This window comes from Crotalus tigris, unplaced genomic scaffold (assembly GCF_016545835.1).
Source record: "Crotalus tigris isolate CLP2741 ecotype Arizona unplaced genomic scaffold, ASM1654583v1 scf7180000020168.100008, whole genome shotgun sequence".
Lineage (NCBI taxonomy): Eukaryota > Metazoa > Chordata > Lepidosauria > Squamata > Viperidae > Crotalus > Crotalus tigris.
The window spans coordinates 75,404-94,320 of record NW_024097885.1 but is presented as its reverse complement, the minus strand read 5'-3'; the positions used below and the strand labels follow the sequence as shown (position 1 = coordinate 94,320).

Genomic DNA, 18,917 nt, shown 5'->3' with positions numbered 1-18,917 from the left:
AGATGAACCTCCAATTGCAATTCCAAATCGAATGTTTCTACCAATCCATCAAGGGAGAAACTGCAAGGAATTAGTCAGTACCTGACAAGGAAGAAACAGTGCAGTTCTGGAAGCAGATATGGGATAACCCAAAGAAATACAACAAGGATGCGGCTTGGTTAAAGAGGTGGATGCAAATAAAACAGAAGTTGAAATGAAAGAACTAGTAATAACAACAAAAATGGTAGAAAAAAAGAGCAAAGAAAATCAAAAAGTGGTCAGCACCAGGTGAAGATGAACTGCATGGGTTTTGGTTGAAACATCTAACTGTTATACACCCACTCATTGCCAAACAGTTCAACAATATACTACAAGGAGGAGAAATTGAAAAGTGGCTAACAAATGGGAAAACCTACCTAATAATGAAAAATCCAGCAAAAGGGGCACCACCAGGTAAGTACGGCCAATACCTGCTTACCAACAACTTTCAAATTACTAACTGGTTGGTAGCTGAGCAGTTCAACAGCATCTAGTTGAAAACAATCTCTTTCCACCTGAGCAGAAAGGAAACCGCCCAATAGCAGAGGAACAAAAGATCAACTCCTAATAGACAAAATGATCTTGGAAAACTGCAAGAGAAGGAAGACCAACCTGAATGTGGCATGGAGTGACTACAAAAAGGCATTTGACTCTCTGCCACATGACTGGATAATCAAGTGCCTAGAAATAACAGGAGTAAGTAGAAACATCAGAAAATTTGTGCAAAGATCGATGGCACAATGGAAGACAGTTGCAGATCAATGGTGAGAGACTGGGAGAGGTTAATATCAAGAGAGGAATATTTCAAGGAGATTCATTGTCACCATTACTATTTGTTATTGCACTGTTTCCTCTGTCAACAATACTGAATAACTCAGGACATGGCTATCAAACATCAAAAACATCTGCTAGACTATCCCACATCCTTTACATGGATGATCTGAAGCTGTATGGAAAAACATCATCTGAAATAGAATCGCTGCTCAACACTGTCCGTATATATAGCCAAGATATTGTAATGGAGTTTGGCTTGGACAAATGTGCCACACTTATTATCAAACAAGGAAAAATAATGAAAACTGAAGGAATCAAGATGCCCCACGAAAATAACATTAAGAGTATGGATGAGGAAGAGTACTACAAATACTTGGGTATCCTTCAAGCTGACAACATCAAGCACACTGAAGTCAAGAAAAAGATTAGAGGTGAATACATCAAGAGAGTGAAGAAGATCTTAAAATCAAAACTCAATGGAGGAAATAACATAAAGGCAATCAACACCTGGGCAATCCCAGTCATTAGGTACACAGCTGGAATAGTGGACTGGACTCAAGCAGAACTAAAAGCAATGGATAGGCAGACCAGAAAAATAATGACAATGAATCATGCCCTTCATCCACGCAGTGACATTGATAGACTTTATCTACCAAGGCAAATAGGTGGGCGTGGAATGCTACAAGTACATCAGATGGTTGAAGAAGAAAAAAGGGCTTTGGAAGAATATCTGAAGAACAATGATGAAGATGCACTGAAATTAGTATATCAGGAAGGCTTACTGACTACTGGAGAGACCAAACTGGCCTACAAGAAAGACCAAATGAAGAACAGAATAGAGGCATGGGAAGACAAAGCACTACATGGCCAATACATTAAAAAAATAGCTGGGAAAGCAGATATTAACAAGACCTGGCAATGCTAAGAGCAGGAAAATTGAAGAAAGAGACCGAGGGACTAATTCTGGCTGCACAAGACCAAGCCTTAAGGACAAATGCATATAAAATCAAAATTGAGAAGACAGCAACAGACAGTAAGTGCCGCCTATGCAAAGAAGCTGAAGAAACAGTGGACCACCTGGTAAGCTGTTGCAAGAAGATTGCACAGAATGACTACAAGCAGCGGCATGACAAAGTAGCAACAATGGTGCATTGGAAGATCTGCAAAAAATATCATTTGCCTGTAAGCAAAAACTGGTGGGATCATAAAATAGAGAAAGTCATAGAAAATGATAAAATTAAACTGCTCTGGGACTTCAGAATTCAAACAGACAAGCACCTGCAACATAACACCCCAGACTTAACAATTGTCGATAAGAAAGACAAAAAAGTCTGGATAGGGGACGTGGCAGTGCCTGGAGACAGCAGAATAGAAGAGAAAGAACTGGAGAAGATAACAAAATACAAAGACCTACAAATAGAAATAGAAAGACTGTGGCAAAAGCAAGCAAGGGTAGTACCAATAGTGATAGGCTCCTTGGATGCAATCCCAAAACAACTGGAGCAACATTTGAACACCATTGGCATTGACAAATTCGCTATTAGTCAATTGCAAAAGGCGGCCTTACTAGGAACTGCTTCCATCCTGCGACGATATCTGTAATACCACCAAACATCCACATCTGCCTATCCCAAGTCCTGGGTAAGGACTCGATAGGTAGACAAAATGCCAAATCCAGTCTGAACATCTGGCTGACTGTGCGATGATCAATAATAATAATAATAATTGGAAGGGACATATCCTGCTGCTCAAAGAACTGGATTCCATTGTACTAGCTTTTGCAAAGCCACAAATCAACATAATTTGAGAAAATTATCTTTTAAGTATTTGGCTTAATCCTTTAATTCTTCTACATTTCTCCTTGATAATATCATTTCTTTTGTCTTCATCTCTTCCCATCTTCCTCTCCCACACTCAACATTCAACCTTCTCAAGATCAGTGATCTTCTCTTAGGTTACTCAGAAAAGAATCTTGTCCATCAAACAAATGGACACAAACTAATTAAAAACAAGCGTGGATTCTGTATACAGTCTGTTCCCCAACCATCTCTCATTTCAGCTTATATAAATATGGCCTTTCTCACCCTGATGCCTTCAAATGTACATTTCCCAGAACCCCCAGTTGGGGCACTGAGGCTTTCACAGGATGCCATGGACTGGCTCCAACCACTTGCAAAATTGCACAGGAAGTTTGTCAGAAGAACGGGGAGGCAACTGTGAATCCCACACAAATTTTTGTTATAAACCTTGATGTGCTGGAGCCAGCTTATATCAGCTCAGAAGAGCCAATTGTTAACTTTTCTGGAATTTTGCAAATCAGTTTAGAACAGAGCTGAGCTGCAATGCCTAACAAGTCAATCAGCTATTTGGTGGCTAGCAGTGAGCTGTGGCCATGGAGCTGAGTTGGTTGCTATTCATTTATCAACATGCCACTGGTTGTAAACCATTCAGAGACATCAAGGAAAAAGACAGAGAAGTAAAACTTTGGATCTTAGTGTCTCCTGAAATGAGCTGGGTTCACAAAACCTGATTGACCTGGATATTGAAAGGCCAAGCACAATGTGTGAATCAGAACCCTAATTTTCACAGCAGAGTCAAGAACCTGGTTAGTTTTGAGTCACTTATCCGAGATAATTTATGTAAGGCAAACTCAGAAGAGAAGGCCTAAACACTTTCCTTCAGTCCCTTGCACAGCAGCCCTGCACAAGAGGCGGTCATTCTCTTGTCACTCTGTTACTCTATCCTTCGAAATGCATCCCTTCTGTTCCAAGTACCAGCTGTAAAAAGGCATCTCCAACCCAGTGGTGGGATTCAAATATGTGAACAATCGGTTCTCTGTGTGGATGCCGCTTCTGGAAGTCCATTTTGGGCTTGGGCAACAAAAAATTAGCTACCGGTTCTGCCAAAGTGGTGCGAACCGGCTGAATCCCAACACTGCTCCAACCCCATCAAAGTCATTTATATTATCATTCTCCTAGTGCTGCAAAAAAAAAAAAAATGACAACAGCTAGCATACTGCACAACAAAGTCTGGGCCAGTAGCCAAGAAGGCAGGAGCCTTCATCACTGTGGCAGCTTCAGATTACTTTGAATGCTGCTGCATCAGTCGATAAGTCATTTATACAGGAGGAGGGGCAGGCTGTGTCAGTTGCGTCATCTGAATCCAGCAAATCAGTGGAAGACTGCTGAATCCAAAGAAACCCAAAAGAGCACAGCTGATCTCCAGGACACAAAAGCTGTGATTTATTGCAGCCATTCTCAAGCTGAGAGAGCAGCAGCTGTCAGGAGACCCCTGACAGGATTGATCTGTCCCTATTCAGCAGTCGCAGAGAGCTCCTTAACCCTCCAGTTTTGAGTGTTTGATACCAATTCCCATCAGCTCCAGGAACACTGCAAGAAAATATTGTTGCTCAACATGGCTGGGGGGTGGGGTGGGTGGGTTTCTCTAAGCTGTTTGAGTCTCAAGTCCACTTTTTAGTCTGAGCAACTTAGCAACAGGAAATTCAGTTTCCAATTATATTCCAGGTATTTATATACCAGCACGCCTATTAGTCTGCTTAGTGCCTGCTTTACCATTACCCTTTCTGGAAACAATTTGCATACTAACTGAAATGAAGCAATATTTGCTCATACATTATGCGGTATATTATATCAGATTGGAGATAGTTTCCCTCTACAAGTCAGTTCATGATCCTTCTAGTACTCTAAGTCAAAGCCAGATGCTTGTACCTATGCAGAAAATGTTGTCTCTCTGAATTCCATACAATCTCCAGATAGAAATGCTGCTGGCCTTGTATATGAAGGAGAGGCTGGAGATAAAGCAACTAATGGGGTCCTTACTAAGACCAGGATGAAACAAAGATGCATTTACGGTTGTGGTGGTTGAAGGGACCATCTACCTGCAGCTGCTTTTTCCACAAAGTGCAGTTCCTGCCAGAAGGTGCTCAACTCAGGATATTTCTCCTTCACCATCATGGCAATGAAATGTAGAAGAGTCAGCTTCCGGTCAGTTGACTTAGTGTCCAACAGCTTTCAGGACAGAAACAAGGAAGAACAGAAGATCAAGACATCAGCATCAGTGTGTGCAAACATTAGACTGGCAGGGAGTCTACATGCATGTGAATACAGACAATCCCATCTGTTCAGTTACACGTATGGACATTGACATGGAATGCCCTGGGGGAACTGCATTCACTCATTAGAAGTCACAGGCATGGGTAGTGTGAAAAGGTGCCCAGTGCTGTACATTGTGACAGCACATTAATTACTAATTTCCTTCTTCTTAGGGTATCTCTAACAAATCCAGCTGGCTACTTTTTTTTACAGACACATGGATCATACTGTATGACCCTTTTCCATGCTTCTTCCCTTACCAAGTCCAGACTCTGCAGCTTGAACCCGTAAACTGAGCCACGCTTGCTGCTGTTCATGTAGTTGCCAAGGGCCAAAATGATCTGTGGGGAGAGAAGAAGAGCAGTTGACCCAAGGTACAAGACAAAATTCTAGCCAATGAAGCCCAGGGCACAGGGTGAATCTTCTCTGCCTCTGCAGAAACCACATTCCAACTTAAGAGCCTACAGCTCCTGAACTAGCTGAAAGCAAACCTTTCTTTGTTGCTATAGAAATGGCTAGTACATGTTAAGTATGTAAAAATAAAGAGGCTGTAATTTTATTATGATATTCCAATGTGCTAAAAAGAGTCAGAAGTCCATGCTTTTCTTTTTTTATTTTCCCCTTTCCCCTACACTTTTTGCTTGACCCCTTCCCCTCCCCCCACTTCCCACTATTTTCATTTGTATTTTATACTTTGATACGTTTGATGAAATTGCAATCTTAAAAAAGGAAAGTAAGCCTTTCACAGGCTCAGAGGCTCTCTTCATTTGCTTCATCCGGGTTGAACTTTGGCTGTTATGGTCATATTGTCACAGCAAGAATATACAGTATTTGCAGCGTTGACATCGGCATTCAGAAATATATATGAGAAGTAAATAGTGGTGATGGTGCTACAACTCTCCGTTCTTAACTTACACTAATGCCAGCTGACTGACCTACCTCGAGCATTCGCTTGAGCTTCTGTGACGATTTGACAGATGCTGAGGCAGCGATAATGGCACTGAGTTGCTATAAGAGGGAAAAGCCAAAAGAGCACAAAAGTATTATTCTTTATTTAGCACCTGAATACTTCTTGTATTCTGCAGAGGAGCAAAGTCCTTAGGAAGAGACAGCGCTTTGAGCATGATTTAACCATCTGGTTTTAATTATTTTGAATGCTTCCCTTAGGAAAGGTCAATACAACTATTAAGAAGGAAGAATAATGAACCCTGTAAGCATTATTAGCATAGAGGAGAAAAGTTGATCATTTGGGAACACAGAATCCATACCAGAGTGGAACAAGATCTCTGAGTGCATCAAGAAAACATAAAGACTGAGTGAGTAGTATCAGTGGAACACCTACCCGGTGCAGATGCTTTCTTCATCCCTAACAACTATTCTGTTTGAGCTCAAGGATAACGATTTTTCTCAGCCTTTCCTAAATCTGAAGTTGCACCTGAGGCAATAAAAAAAATGTAATCTACTCTAGGGCTATATCTGCTTGTTTGCATCCCCCCATTTTGCCAGGCAGCCCAGCTAGTAAAGTACAGATTTTTCAAAAGGACAGTATAATTGTTATTCTATGAAATTCTACATTATAAGTATGTCATGATGTCATTATAGACACACAACTGGCTTCTTGGAGCAGAAGAAATAGAAAGATCAACATCGAGCACATCCTTTCCCATCCCATACGCACAATGACTTATAAAAGAGTCCCCCTCAAACGTAGTACCACTTAAGGCCATATCGCTGCAATTGCACCAACTCCAAAAATAACTTGTGTTACCGGCATGAGCATCTGGATGTTTTCGCTGAAGTTGCCCAGGAAAGCCATAATAGCCATGCGCTGGGTCAAACGCTCCACTTTGCTGAAATGCAGCATGAAGCGGTCCTCATCTGACAATTCCTCCACTGGCTTCCTCTCCTTCTCATACTGGCGCAGTAGCTTGACCTCAGTCTCGGTTGGCAGAAAGCGCATGAGGCACTCCACAAAGTCCACTGGTAAGGTCTTCAGGTCAAACCTAAAAGAGGCCCCAGTGAAGAAAGATCCTCTATCAGAGATGGAACATCTGGCTACTGATGGGCAAAGGATGCAAGGGGAGATACTCTCTTTTCATTCAGTGATCCTCTCACCTAGGAATGAGCAACTTTGACCCACACAGGGCTTGTAGCCTAACTCCATGTGACCAGAAACTTAAGCCCGAGTTAGGAAAGAGTGATCTGCCTTTACCTTGACAGCCAGCTGTGTGAGGAAGAAGAGAGGAAAGTAGTTGATAAGTAAAAAAGAGTGTTTCAGAAAGAGAAAAGCACCCCACCTGCAATTTGCTTTGGGATCACCTGCTCTATCTCCTGCTTGACCTATTATTTGCATATCTCATGCCCCCCTCCTGATTATGCCTGCAGAAATACAATCCCAGGCAGAGAAAAAGGCTGCCTGCACAAGAAGGAAAATCACAGGATGGGGAAAGGCATACAGAGGGGGACTCACGTGTAGATGGCTTTGCAGATCTCCTCTGTGGTCCTGCCTGCCTTACGCAACGTGATGGCCAGGTTCTTCGCCCGGTTGGCTTCCAGCAGAGTCACTTTGTTGACTGCTTTGTGTGAAGCCTTGTTTTTAGAGCAAAGGAGATCGATGGCAGGGCCCTGAGCCTTGGTCTTAAAGAGCTCCTCAAACTTGTCCAGATCAAGATCCTTGGGGAAAAAAGGAAAGAGTAAATTATCTTGTCCACTTGGGGGTAGTAATTAAAACTGCTAACAGCTTGGTTTTTACTTCTTGGTGTTTTGCTATTCTGGGCGCATGCTGCGTATTAAAACCATACAGTACAGGTAGTCCTCAACTTAAAACAGTTCGCTTAGTGACCATTCAAAGTTACAATGGCGCTGAAAAAAGTGACTTATGACCATTTTTTGCACTTATGACCATTGCAGCATCCCCCATGGTCACGTGATTTACATGTGGACGCTTGACAGCTGACTCACATTTATGACAATTGCAGTGTGCCAGGGTCATGTGATCACCTTTTGCAACATTTTGACAAGCAGAGTCAATGGGGAAGCCAGATTCAGGCTCAACAAATACTTTTTGGCTATTTTCAATTTTCCTCCCTCCCTCCCTCCCTCCCTCATATCACAAAAGAGACTCTAGGCAACTTACAGCAATAAAAGTAATTATTTTCTGTCTTTCCATGTTCTTATTCTTGTTCTATACTTCATATGCGTTATCTTCCCAATTCTACTTCTAATTCTACTACCAGTCAAACTGACTTTTCCTTCTCTCACTCAAACTGAAGAGCAGACTATTTTTTTTTAAATCAGAGCTTCAGTTCCATGACACCATTAACAGACAACAAAAACAACAGGATGTGAGCTAAGAAAGAAAATCAATTTTCAAATCTATGTACTTAAAATCTCAACTCATGCCAGCATTCACTTCTCTGTTTCCCTCACCTCCAAGATCTTTTCATCATCCAGTTCACTGAAGACCGTCCCACTGATCTGGTTGGGCTTCAATGCTGTCCAGTTAAAAACTGGCAAGCGGAACTTGGTCTTGATGGGCTTTTTGATCCGGATTGCTTGGTGCAGAACAGAGAGAGCAAGGCATTATAGATCATGTAGAAAATAGAAAGTACTCCTCAACCTATTCCCAATAAGTCAGTTGGAGAAAGAAGTTTTAATTTTGGCAATTTTCTGTTGAGTTTTGGTTCATTTTTTAGTTTCCCTTATATCAGAGGTAGGCAACCTCGGCTCTTTTATGACTCGTGGACTTCAACTCCCAGAATTCCTGAGCCAGCCATGCTGAGGGGAAAGGGAGAGGTTTCCAAGATGAGCCATGCCGGGTGAGGAATTCTGGGAGTTGAAGTCCACGAGTCACAAAGAGGCAAGATTGCCTACCCCTGCCTTATACCATAGTTTCTGAAGAATGGTATCTATGGGATTTGGACATGTCACCAAATCTTTGCCCTGAACTGTATGCAAGCACTGAGGGAATTCATTCATTGATCTGTAATAGGCATTCCATATGTGCAACACAACACTCGAGACAACTCCAATAGGCAGCGGAGAATTACAGTGTACCACTGTCATTTATTTTTACAGCCCAGACATGATATGCCTGATTTGTATTTCAAAAGAAACAGATGAATTTTCCTTTGGCTTATTTCCAAAGAAACAGGTTTAAGGCTGTATATCTGAAGCCAGAACCAAAATTAAACTATCTATTTTTAATGGGAACAAATTATTTTAGTTTCTGCCGTTCTTGCCCAATAAAATATGTCACTTTCCCAAGGACATTCAAACTATTAAAAATTCAAGGTTACAACAATGAAATGGGATGCCAAGAAAAATCATCCATACAAATGACATCAATTGCATTTTGGGGGAAGCATACATTTTTCTCAGTTATATTGCATAATTTACTCTGCAAAAGTTTCTAGTTGCTTGATTCAATTTTATCAATTGGTTTTTTTTTTTTTTGCTTTCTGACATTTTTCTCAGACTTTCCAGTCTAAATTTATACCCATAAGAGCTAGAAACATGTGTTTTTAAGTGGAAACTACATTATTACTTACATTATTTATCTTCAAACCCTGCCCCAGTCAACTAGCATCAAGTATACAGCAACCCCCATGCTGTCTTACTGTTCTGGTCTATTTGGGGGAATAGGGGTTGAGCCAGTGATGGCGCAGTAGTTAGAATGCAGTATTGCAGGTAAACTCTGCCGACTGCCAGGTTGACTGAGCCTTCCACCCTTCCGAGATGGGTAAAATGAGGACCCAGTTTCTTGGAGGGCACGCTGTAAACCCCTTAGCCTCCCCCCCTTTAGGGCTATAAAGCACTATAAAGTAGTATATAAATCTAAGTGCTTCGCTATCTACCTGATAAGCCCATTGTGAGGATCATCGAAGGAGACATGCCAGGAAGCGGTGGAGCTGGTGGACACTTATCTACGAGAGAAGAAACAATAGATAAATAAATAAAACAAGGCACCCTCCTCATGGCAAGATGTTGGCTTGTTAGCTCCAGAACAAAGCCTACCTGGTAGTGGTGGAGGGGGTGGGGGAAGAGGTGGCGGAGGAGGTGGCGGAGGAGGGGCAGCCTCCACAGGAGGCAGGACAGGCAGGCAGAATTCATCCTCAGAGATGTCGTTGAAATTGATCTCTGCCTCTGGAGGTGGTGGCAGCGGCAAGTGGTCACTCCCCATTGGATGTGAGGTATAGTGATGTCGGAAGGCTTCTTCCTTTTCCTTGATAATTCTGCGCAATGTATGAACTTGGTGGCTGGCACTCTCGTAGGTCTCCTGTTCCAGACAGAGAGATACAGTAGAGGCTTTCTTATGTCTAAAAACCATTTCCCGTTTATCATCTCAGGGAATCCTTTTTTAAAAAAAAAACCCACAATTTTATTTTATTAATTTTATCAAAATATAAAATACAAGGGAAAAAAGTGTAGAAAACTAAAAGAAGAGGGAGAGGGGAAAAAGGGGGACAAGGGGGGACATGATAACACTGTTCCAATATCTCAGGGGTTGCCACAAAGAAGAGGGAGTCAAACTATTCTCCAAAGCGCCTGAAGGCAAGACAAGAAGCAATGGATGGAAACTAATCAAGGAGAGAAACAACTTAGAACTAAGGAGAAACTTCCTGACAATTAGAACAATCAACCAGTAGAACAACCTGCCTCCAGAAGCGGCGAATGTTCCAACACTGGAAGTTTTTAAGAAGAGACTGGATGGCCATTTGTCTGAAATGGTGTAGGGTTTCCTGCCTGAGCAGGGGGTTGGACTAGATGACGTCCAAGGTCCCTTCCAACTTTATTATTATTATTAAAAGAAAAAAGAAAAAGGCACTGACTACCGACTTTCTTTAGCACAATAAAAGGTAACAACATTACAACCACAACTTTTCTGCTTTTACACAATAGGTATACAAAGCCATTTCTATAACAATAAGCCTATCTAGTTCACAAAAACAGAATCAAAGTTTCTTTTTTTTTCCCTCATTGCAAGCACAAAATCCGGAAGCAATTTCAAAACAGAGATAAGATTAAGTATATTTTTTTCTTTGGGTAAAGGAATCAATTTAACCATCTCTGCTTCTCTTTGCTATGGGGAATATCTTTTTTTCTTTTAACTGTAAAGGAAAAAGATACCTTTTTTTTTAGTTTTAGTAATTTACTAATTTTTGGAAGTACTCAGGTATTATATATAAAGGAGAAGAGAGAAAACCCTTCATTTTATAACCAAAACCCAAATTTATGGTTAAGATTAGGGTTTGGTTTATCATTTCAGGGAATCCTAATCCCAAAGGACCAATCACATCAGATCTTCCCCAATTCAGGGACCTCCAGGTGAATTGGAGGTTTCAGTGTTGCAATCCAACCCAGCTGGCAGATACAGACTGGGAAAGGTCACAAGGGTCATTATATGCTGAACTGTGGAATCACAAATATTTCCAACCATACACTTCTGAGAATAAAGAATGAGTTACATAATTTAATTTCTTTCATAGGAAGAAAATATCTGTCTACGTGGAAAACAATGGGTGGGGAAATAAATTGTCAATACAAACCACACATTAGTTTAGCAGATGTGGGATGCCTATCCAGCTCAAGAGAAGAATGGAAATACGTTAACTCTTGCCCTACTGCAGTTTGAAATAGTGTGGTCCAGGAAAACATTGCCATTTGGTTCTGCTCATTGCCTGTATTGGGCAAATCAAGTTAGGATGCTAGAGGATGCATTTTATCATGGTATATTTTAGGGGGAAAAATAGCTCACAAAGATAGGAATTGTGCTTCATCTCTGTGACACAGAATAGCCTTGAAGAAACAAATTCTTTTAAACCAGAAGAGTTCTTACTCGCAGGAAACCTTTCCATGTTGATTGCCAGGCAAGGAATTCTGCGGATTTCAGATTTTCAAATATGGTTCAGAAGTTCTGCATGCCTTGAACCTGTCAGATGTCCCAAAGGTGCTTTTTCGAAAAGACTTTTGTTGGTCCAGAACTGAAGAAGCTTATTGGATGAGAAGTTAAATGTTTCCAAAGGAAAAAACCAACAAAAGGGCAGTTGCCTTTTGAAAAAAATACCTTTGGAACAACCATGACCTTGAGAATCTCCATAGATATTTGACCTGTTGGATGAAATTGTCACCCCATGAGAACACCCATGAAAACTGATGCTTCCATTGATGCATGTTGTTCTCCTTTTTAGCCAGAAAGATCCACGGCAATAAGCAAGTTATCTTTGCCCACAGTATCTTATCAGTGACCAGCTTCCAGGAAAGTCTAAATGAAACCATCACTTTAAATCAAAGTCACACCTCCATGCTCTGGGAAGCATCTTCAATTCCCTTTCTTTGATCCACGTACCTTGACAATCTCCAATTCCTTTTCCCGCTGTAATAGTTGTTTCTCCAACTCAGCCACCCGCATGATGTTCTCATTCTCCAGATCCAGCAGCTTTTCTGTCAACTGAGTAACACAGAACAGGAATCACCAATTGGTCTTTCCTTTGAGTCATGACACCTCTGCTTTTATTATTTGATAACTATACATTCAATAACACAATTTGTGAGGCCAACTCTCATAAATGAGGTAGTGAAACTGTCAAAAGGGATTTTCTTTCGCAAAAAGCAAGCAATTGGTATTTTTAAAATAGTTAAAAACAAGTTTTAGCTTACCTGTATCTTCCTTTTGCATGGCCAGTCAGGAGATTTTAGACCTCAGACAATTTTATGGGACCTTCTATATTGAATGCACAAACTTCCTAATATAATTCCTGGCATCTCCAGGCAGGGCTAGAAAAATCTCTGTCTCACCTACAGGTAGTCTCGGCTTAGGACCACAATTGAGCCCAAAATTTCTGTTGCTCGGACAGACATTTGTTAAGTGAATTTTGCCCCATTTTACGACCTTTCTTGCCACAGTTGTTAAGTGAATCACTGCAGTTGTTACGTTAGTAACACAGCTGTTAAGTGAATCTGGCTTCCCTGTTGACTTTGCTTGTCAGAAGTTTGCAAAAGGTGTGGACATTACTCCCAAGACACTGCAACCGTCATAAATATGAGTCAGTTGTCAAGCATCTGAATTTTGATCATGTGACCATGGGGATGTTGCAATGCTCGTAAGTATGAAAAACGGTCATAAGTCACTTTTTTCAGTGATGCAACTTCGAACAGTCACTAAATAATAATAAGTCGAGGACTACATGTACTTGAGTTAAGGTACACAATAGGTGGATCAGCTATTGAACACTTTACAATGAAAATCTCTATATTCTAAAAACTGGGTGACTTTGTTACTAACTTAAAAGAGGACAGATAAATGTTTTTGCAACTGAATGGAGCTTCCTTATTCGATGACTTATTCTCCTTTACATTAAGAGTAAATAGTAAGAAAGGGGAAGGGCATTTTTTTAAAAAAATAGTCTGTGTAGTTCCCGTAGGCAAAATGGATTACAGGATTAGCTGCCCAACCAATAAGGCTTTTCCATGCTAAAGAAAAGGCTGTGCACTTACATGCGATAAGTGCTCTTCCAATTCTTCTACTTTCTCCAAAGCCACATTCTTGGTCTCAGCATCTTCTAGCAATCCACCTACATCAAACACATTGTCCAGGTAGGCCTGAATTTGTACTAGCAGCTTTTCACTTTCTGTGTGTCTTGACTTCTGTTGGAGAGAATGAAACGGTCTTAAAGGCCAGAGGCTCCTAGTGTTCTCCTGGATACCACCAGGTCCCCAGCAAGGCCAAAATAGAGCCCCTCTGAGCTACTCATGACTTCCTCAAAGATTTATCCCATAGACATGTTCTATCTCATCAGTCCAAGAGGCCCAAACTACAGGTAATGAAATTACTGTACAAAAATAAACCACTAAAGTATTCCATGATAAATATCTGTGGAAAAAAATAGAAAAATGTATGTTACTTTATCATGATTTCCTCTCACTCCCATCTTCATGCCTACAGAATTCTGAATCTGATTATTTGGTGAGATGATGGGTGTTTTGTTAGTAGTCTTTAAACCCCATCAGAGAACTATAATTTGCAGGGATTTCTGGAAAGAAGGTTTAATTATTAATCAGCTTTATTTCTATGATATAGACATGCTTTTGAATTATGGAGAATTAGGGAGAATTAGAATTATGGAGAACATAACTTATTTGAAATTGGCAGACGCATCCTTGGGTCTAGACTTTAACTTTCATAGTGACACCTGGTATGGAATGGCCCCTTGTCCTAGGACTGACGTGGCTGAAAAGATGAAACCCACGGGTAGACTGGCGAGAACGGAGCTTGAAATTCCCAAAGGAACAGAAAAGCCTAAAAGCCACAAGAGCAAAAAGGGGAAAACTTACCGAGAACTGGCGGCAGGCGCAAAAAGCAAGGGACTGAAAGACATACCCAGAGACTACCACAGTTCAGTGAGAGGGGCTCAGATGAACTTCCCCCACACCGGCCCACAGACTGTGCTACTAAGATTGTCCCTGGAGCCAAGCTCCCTAAGCCCAAGATATACTCTATGACTCCTAGGGAGCTAGACAAACTGCGGCAGTTTGTACATAAAAACCTAGCCTGGGGCTTCGTACAGCCAGCAAGGGTCCCGGTGGCAGCCCTGATGCTGTTCCAGGAAAAGAAAGGTGGGTCTCTTCGTCTCTGTGTGGACTATAGAGGTCTTAATGCTGTGTGTATGGAAAATCTGTACCCCTTGCCCCTCATGAAGGACATGCTGGCTCACCTTTACAGAGGGAAAATGTTTTTAAACTGGACTTACGGGAGGCATATTACCGAGTCAGGATCAAGGAGGGAGATGAGTGGAAGATGACTTTTAACTGCCCCCTATGTTATTTTCAATTTAAAGTGCTCCTTTGGGTTATAGGGAGCCCCTGCAGTGTTTATGCAACTGATAAATGAGGTGCTACATATACAAAGGAATTTGGTGTAACTGGACGATATCTTAATCTACATTTGAAATGAAAGCTGAGCATGTGAAATTGGTCAAGGCAGTCTTAAAGAAACTCTGCACGGCTAAGCTGTATGCTAAGCTCTCAAAGTGCGAATTTCACAAAGAAAAAAATGACTATTTAGGCTACCGGCTCTTACACAAAGGGGTAGAAATGGATACCGAAAAGATGAGTGCCATTTTAAAATGGGACACACAACGCACAAGGGAGCAGCTGCACAGCTTCCTGGGTTTCGCCAACTTCTATAGATAGTTCATCCCCTCGTTCGCACAAATTGCCCTGCCCATCACAATTTGCTGAAAACCAAAGGGGCGAAACCCAGCCAGCTGCATTTGAAAAGTTAAAAAGACTTTTTTCCATTGAGCTGGTACTGAGACACCTAGACCCAGGGAGATCATTTGACATCCAGGACAATGCTAGCGATGTGGCCATGGGTGCAGTACTGCTCCAAGAGAAAGAAAAGGGGTAGCTACAGCCCTGTGCTTATACCTCTAAAAAATTAACTGAGACAAAACAACACTGGGCAGTATGGGAGAAGGAGGATTATGCTGTAAGATGTGCTCTCCTCACATGGAGGCATTTTTTAGAAGGGAGTAACTGACCACAAAAACCTAGAAGCGCTGAAGACCCCGAGGAAGCGGTCCCCTAAACATGTACGGTGGGCCCAACACTTCCAGCGCTTCAATTTTACCCTCCGCTATTTGCCTGGAGGAAAGAATTTTTTGGCAGATACCTTGTTGAGACTGCCACAGTACAACAGCGTAAAGACAGAAGTAATTAAGGCTATACTCCCAGCACCACAGCTAGTGGCACCAGTAATCACGAGAACACAGTCAAAAAGAGCCCCGTCCTTAGACATCATGGTCAACTCGGAGTTTAAATCAGTCTTAGAGAAAGATGATTAAACATTGTCAAATTTTAATACCACTTGAGATTTATGTTGTGATGGGATAAAATGTTACCTGTAAGAACTCTTCCAAACCCAGCTTGGTGAACTCATATTGTAAGTGCACTCGGAAGTTCATGTCCTCTACTGAATGGACCACAATGTTGATGAATTGCATACAGGCTACCTATAAAAGAGAGAACAGGCAGCTGGAATTGGGATGCACAGATTCAGTTATTTACTCCCCCTTGGATTCTAGACCTCTTTTTTGAAAAGAAAAAAAAACAGAGAACTGATTTTTTAAAATGCAACACATGCTATATAATTTCCAGATAGCCAAGTCCCACCATCCTTCCATGCACAGATTCCCTTCCTCCATGCAGAGAACCATGGATTAATCTTTTGCTGGAGAAGGAGAAGGGGGAAGAGGAAGTTTCAGATTTCATTTACTGAGACCATCTAATCCATATTCTTTAGAGATTCCTTAGAGCAGAGTTCCCCAACTTTTTGGAGTTGGTGGCCCAGAGTGGGGGGAGAGGGGAAAGAAGGGATGATTTTGTGGGGGAGTGAACGCATGCACAGGTGTGTGTGTGCATGAACACCTGTTGCTCGCTTGAGTGAGGCCATGAATGCCCGCGACGCTTGCGGAGATGCTCGTGCAAATGAGGCAGTGAGCCTGCATGCACAGGTGCGCACGGGCCAACTACTCACATGGCCTGGTGGCCCATACACCATGGTAATGGCCCTGGCCCACAGGTTGGGGACCCCTGCCTTAGAGTAAATTCTTCCTTGGGTTGATAAAGACTCCCTACTCCTACATTTTCAATGATAAATTTATCTGTCTAGGATTTTACATAGAAACTTTTCCCAATCTTGCCTAAGATGATCGATGACTTTCTGAATCCAAGCATATGCTCCATCACTGACTTATGGTCTCTTGCATGGGTGAATCCATGATAGCATAATTGGGGACAGCAGAAATCCTACATTATCCATGGAATAGTTAGTCCTCAATTTACAACTGCAGTAGGGATTGGAAAATTTATCATTAAGGTGTGTGGTCATAAGTGAGACATCATGTGACCACAACTTGCAAGTTTCCCTGCCACCGTCCCCATTGACTTTGCTTGGTCACACATGGTGATCATGTGTCTGAAGGATATTGCAACCATTATAAATGCATGATGGCTGTCAGAATCATGATCATATGAGTGGAAATACTGCAACATTGTGAGACGACCAGTTGTAAGTCACTTTTGCAGGGGCATTAAAATTTTGAACAGTCGCTAAATGAATGGTTCTAAGTTGAGTGCAATTGATCATCAAGACAGATAACATACATCCAATGTGTCACTTTGTTTCCTCCCAGCATTGGGCTAAATGCGCTGCTGGCATACACAATTTCAAAGCAAATGCATTCTTGCATTTTTTTTAAACTACTTACCATGAAGTCAATATTGCTATCCTCATTACGGAAATATTCCATCAGTTTCTCAAAGCGATGCTGCTCTTTGCATACCTAAGAAAAGAGAGCACATCCGGATCATAAACATGTTGCAGTCCTAATCAGCCTGCCAAATACAGATCATTCCACTGATGCTGACACATTTACATAAGTGCTCCACATAGCTGCGCAGTGGTTACTTTCATGTACATTCCCAGAGTAATTTCTTTCTTTGGTCACATACCCAGAGAAAGAGAGTTTTGTTATCAGTAGATGGTACAAGAGGGCAAATACTGTGTTTGAATTATCCCCACAGAAACACAGGTATGCTCCTTGTCTTTTGAGTCACACCTTGAGGCCCTACTGGTTTTTCTTTAATCATTTCAGGCTCTGTTCATTTTACACTTTTCTTTATTAGATCAAGCTTTGACAGGACTGGCAGCCAACTGGAACATCTAATGAACACGTGATCCACGTATATTCCTTCAGGAGCCACTCAAACAAAACACAACAAGAAAGAGAAGATGTTTTCAGAAAGATGTCAGGCTCTTTGAGAAGTTACTGATGAAAATATCCTGCAACTAAGAGTAATTTACTTCAATTTCTGAAAATGAGACACCTAAAATAATTATCCAGAGAAGAGCTTGACTACAAGTGAGTAGCAGCAGGTGCATAAGTATATAAACAAATAAGGTGGCATGCAGGCCTGATCAAATCATGGCTTCAGCTTTGCATAACTACCTATCTCTGTTCAAAGACTCAACGCAACACCAAAAGATAGGGTAGACTGCATTGATCAAAAACTTTGTCCAAAGTAATATTAGATAGTTGTGTAGATTTGACTTGTGTTCTCACTTGAAAAAAAAATTGATGGTCACTATACGCATAGAGTATGAGCAATAAACAGGGTGAATTAGAAATTCAGGTAAATGAGGGCAGATATGGTATTGTTGCCATTACACAAACTTGGTAGGAGGGATTTAAATTATTTAAAAGAAACAGACCAAATAAAAGAGGAGATGGAGTTGTTTTCTATGTAAGAAATAACTACATCTCTACAGAAATAGAGCACAACAATGATGAAAACTGTCTTGAATGCATTTGGGTCAATATAAAAGGGGGGCAAATGACATTGCCATAGGTGTATATTATAAGCCACCCAACTAAACAGAGGAAATAAATAAACTTTTTGCTAGTCAGTTAACTAAGGTATGTAGGAAGCACATCACAATAGTAATGGGGGACTTTATTACCCTGACATCAACTGGGAGATAAACTCTACACCAGGTGGAAGATCAAACAGATTCCTGACAAACCTAGCAGACAACTTTGTCTCCCAAAAAGTAGAGAAGGGAACTAGGGGATTAGCCATATTGGACTTATTCTCACTAACAGAAATTAAATGATTGGAGTTGAAGCTACAGGAACCTTGTGGGGAGGGGGAGAGTGATCATGCAATATTGGAATTCAACATTATGGAAGCACAAGCAATAGAATATAGTCAAAATAGAGTCTTGGACTTTAAGAGAGCTAATTTCAATAAACTTAGAGAGAGCTTGGGAAGGATTCCATGGATGAGAATCATCATGGGGAAAACAATTCAAGAAGCTTAAGAAATTTTAAAAAGTGAGATTATAAAAGCCCAGCCTAGCACAATACCAACAAAGAAGAAAAATAGCAGCTCTCAAAAGAAACTAGCATGGCTGCATAAAGAACTCTCTGAGAAATTGAAAGACAAAATGCA

The 18,917-nt window shown here is 41.2% G+C and overlaps 1 protein-coding gene across 1 annotated transcript in view; it reads right to left on the bottom strand.

The window, feature by feature from the left end:
• Positions 1–649: 649 nt before the first annotated feature.
• LOC120318295 (formin-like protein 3) overlaps positions 650–18,917 on the bottom strand; it is a 64,953-nt gene continuing 46,685 nt past the window's right edge. The window contains exons 13-25 of the mRNA XM_039365715.1: positions 17,174–17,248; positions 15,806–15,916; positions 13,401–13,550; positions 12,253–12,354; positions 9,921–10,182; positions 9,761–9,829; positions 8,334–8,458; positions 7,375–7,577; positions 6,673–6,907; positions 5,844–5,912; positions 5,165–5,245; positions 4,691–4,820; positions 650–699 (exon numbers count right to left, since the gene is read on the bottom strand). Of these exons, the coding sequence (XP_039221649.1) occupies positions 692–699; positions 4,691–4,820; positions 5,165–5,245; positions 5,844–5,912; positions 6,673–6,907; positions 7,375–7,577; positions 8,334–8,458; positions 9,761–9,829; positions 9,921–10,182; positions 12,253–12,354; positions 13,401–13,550; positions 15,806–15,916; positions 17,174–17,248 (1,620 nt within the window). The 3' untranslated portion in view covers positions 650–691. The remainder of the gene's footprint in view (positions 700–4,690; positions 4,821–5,164; positions 5,246–5,843; positions 5,913–6,672; positions 6,908–7,374; positions 7,578–8,333; positions 8,459–9,760; positions 9,830–9,920; positions 10,183–12,252; positions 12,355–13,400; positions 13,551–15,805; positions 15,917–17,173; positions 17,249–18,917) is intronic.